Genomic DNA, 3530 nt, shown 5'->3' with positions numbered 1-3530 from the left:
TATATATAGTGTGTGTGTGTGTGTGTGTGCGCGTGTGTGTGTGTGTGTGTGCGTGTGCGTGTGTGTGTTGGATATTGTGTATGTTGGATGGATGGGTGTGTGTCAGTCTGTGCGAGAGTGTGTTGCGTGTTGATTTATTATGTGATTTCCTAAATGTTTATTATGTATATTTTTATATAAACAATATTTTTGTAATATTTTATATATGAACAAGGAGCGACTGGTTGAATCAACATTGATCAACGTCGATTCGACTAATCAATTATGATTTCCTAAATGTTCAATGTAAATTCGATTAATATTTTTTATATAAATAATATTTATAACATTTTATATATGGACAAAAAGCGATTGGTCGAATCGACGTCGATCAACGTCAATTTGACCAATCGCTTTTTGTCCATATATAAAATGTTATAAATATTGTTTATATAAAAAATATTAATCGAATTTACATTGAACATTTAGGAAATCATAATTGATTAGTCGAATCGACGTTGATCAATGTTGATTCGACCAGTCGCTCCTTGTTCATATATCAACGTCAATTCGACCAATCGCTTTTTGTTCATATATAAAATATTATAAATATTGTTTATATAAAAAATATTAATCGAATTTACATTTAAACATTTAGGGAATCGCATAATTGATTAGTCAAATCGACGTCGATCGACTAATTATTTCTAATAATATATAATATATATATTTTTTAAATTTAAAGTTGAATTAATCAAACTTTGTAAATGCGCACACAAAAAAAATACCTTTATTTAATATGACAATAAGTTTCAAATAGAAAAAAATCTTTATGCTCTGGAAAAACATATATTATAGCGATTAATATTGAAACGATTTACTAATTTATTTTCTCATTTGTTTTTGTAGTTGTGTAGAGCCTGAAATAGACATCAAAATGGGTACGACGAACGCACAAACCAATTCAGGACACGCACACGACGAGGCTCACTCGAGGGGAAGTTCGATCGACACGTTCTTCGCTGAGACGGTGATCCTCTTAACTGGCGCTACCGGTTTCTTGGGAAAAGCTCTTCTGGAAAAGCTGCTGCGCTCGTGTCCCCGGGTGGCCACAATTTTCGTTCTCATCCGTCCAAAAAAGGGGCAGACCGTCGAGGAACGTTTTAAGGAACTACTGAACAATCCCGTTCGTATATATACACATTTAACACTTTTAGTTATTCATAAATAAGTTGGGTCTATAATTCGAATAGAAAAATCCTACCAAAACTCTTTTTTAAAAAAGAAAAGATTACGCCAAGTATATAAAAAAGTATCGTACGTTACATCCTTCCTAAACCAAAAATATTATTTTAACAAATAATTGTCCAAAAACAAATACGAGATCATACAAGTTGCTAAGTATTTGATTAGACATAGAAACAAAAATTTTTTTTTAAAAACCGTTTAACCATTTAAAAGTACATGCAGCAAAAGTTTAATGCCAGTCTTTCCAAATATTTTTAAGTTTCATAAAACAGGCTTAAAGTGACTAAAATGACCAATGGAATCACAGTGAAGCAAAAACTTGGCGTGTCCGCATTTTATATATATCTTATCAATTTGGTGTCTCGAATGAGAACATTTGAAAGGGCTTTTTGAGACGAGAACAATACGGGGTGATTGAGATCTATACAATTTTTTTCACAGAGTTATGCTCGTTTAAATATTGGTGCTGTTTAGCGCTAGCGAGGCCCACGTGAGAAAGACATAAGGCTTTGTGCATGTTCCTGCAGAGTGGATGGAAGTGTATGAAGTCGTTAAATACCGCGGGACTGACGAACTGCAGGGGTCCTGATCTCTGCCTGTGTCACTCACGTCCTCGTTAGCGTTAAATAGCACCAATATTTAAATAACTCTGCAAAAAAGAATCGTAGAGACCTCGATCAGCTCGCGTTGTTCTCCTCTTAAAAAGCCCATTCAGAATTTGACCTTATTTGCCATTTAAGATTCCTTCCTCGGGGTGAGGGGGAGGAGATTAAAGTGGGTGTTTTTGAAGTAAAATGATAGATTTTATGGTGCCATTATATCCCTATAAATTTCAATCCTATTTCTAACTATTCAGAAATCATTTAGGCGGTGCGGAACTTTTGATGGGAGCTATATATATTTGTGTGTTGAAAATTATATATACGACAATTAAACTCGTTTAAAACAGAATTTTTTATGTGTTTACTCTGCGCTATAATATTATATTTCTTATTTACCGCAAAACTTATTGAAAGCTTTAGTTTCGGGAAAATTAAAAAAAATATTCGCTTTAGGTATATTAAGGACATTCGATTTTGAATAACTCTGTAATGTGCACAACTCATGGAACATCTTACGGAAACTTTTGACGTAGAAGCTTACTTTGTCGGTATTCTTATGTAAATTTAATTTCATCGCATTCGCGCCAGATCCCTTATGGACGTAATAGCGTACGCACTTGTTAAATTAATGTAATATCGATTCACACAACCTCGCATAGGGCGCCTTAAATATTCATCTGTAGCACGCTTATGTCTAAAGTGTCAAGTTGTCATCGATATCCACGACGAAAGGTCGCGATTATCGCCGTTCTCACAATTGTCTTAAACTATATTAAATATATCAAACCGTTATTTCATTCAATATATAAATTATATATAATTAATTGTTATAAATAATAAATTTAATGAATAAATATATATGTTATATATTATATTTATTTTTATATATTAAATTATAATATTACATAATATATATAATTAATATGTATGATTTAAAATTAATAAATATACAGATATATAAATAAGATACTCTATATTACATATTTATAAATATGCAATATAATAATAGTGAATAGAGTCTTGAGCTCAAAAATATTTCAAAAATATCTTAAAAGTATACTTATATTTTTCTCATTCATCTAGAATTCAAGACTTACAAGACTTTTGACTTTTCTGTGCGAAATATATTTTCTACATATATTCTTCTATATTTATTCTTTACAAATACTTTTTTTTAAATACCCCGAATTCTGTGGAACCACATCCCCAGAAGCTCTGGGTGTAGAAAGAAAGTCCTATATTTTCTATAAAGATGTTTCCGTCCCTGCTGGATTTCTTTTACTTTTTTATTTGTTTTTTATTGATTACCGGCATTTATATACGTAAATTTAAAGGGTTCTTAAAACAAAGAATAATTAACAACAAATATCATAATCAATTTTTAAGTTAAACGTCAAATAATGGTTAATAAGGTGCGCAATACTTTTGCTCAAAGCTGTATCAGTGTACTGTATACATGTATTATATATATACAGGGTGTTCCATAATAACCGCACCAGACCTCGTGGGCAGGTATAGCAGATGAAACTGAACAGAAAAGTCCTGTACCATTTTGCAAAATTCGCAATCGTTAACGAGATATTAATTTTTATACTGAGGACACCCAGTATGTGTGTGTGTGTGTGTGTGTGTGTGTGCGTGTGTGTGTGCGTGTGCGTGTGCGTGTGCGTGTGCGTGTGCGTGTGCGTGTGACGTGTGCGT

The 3530-nt window shown here is 32.3% G+C and overlaps 1 protein-coding gene across 1 annotated transcript in view; it reads left to right on the top strand.

The window, feature by feature from the left end:
• The window catches only part of LOC105448532 (putative fatty acyl-CoA reductase CG5065), a 44540-nt gene that overhangs the window by 33618 nt on the left and 7392 nt on the right, over nt 1-3530 (top strand). Inside the window, exon 2 of the mRNA XM_011687179.1 lies at nt 889-1165. Within this exon, the coding sequence (XP_011685481.1) occupies nt 917-1165 (249 nt within the window). The 5' untranslated portion in view covers nt 889-916. The remainder of the gene's footprint in view (nt 1-888; nt 1166-3530) is intronic.

This window comes from Wasmannia auropunctata, unplaced genomic scaffold, assembly GCF_000956235.1.
Source record: "Wasmannia auropunctata unplaced genomic scaffold, wasmannia.A_1.0 LD336085.1, whole genome shotgun sequence".
Lineage (NCBI taxonomy): Eukaryota > Metazoa > Arthropoda > Insecta > Hymenoptera > Formicidae > Wasmannia > Wasmannia auropunctata.
Note: the sequence above shows the minus strand (reverse complement) of the source record. Positions and strands in the feature narration are given on the sequence as shown.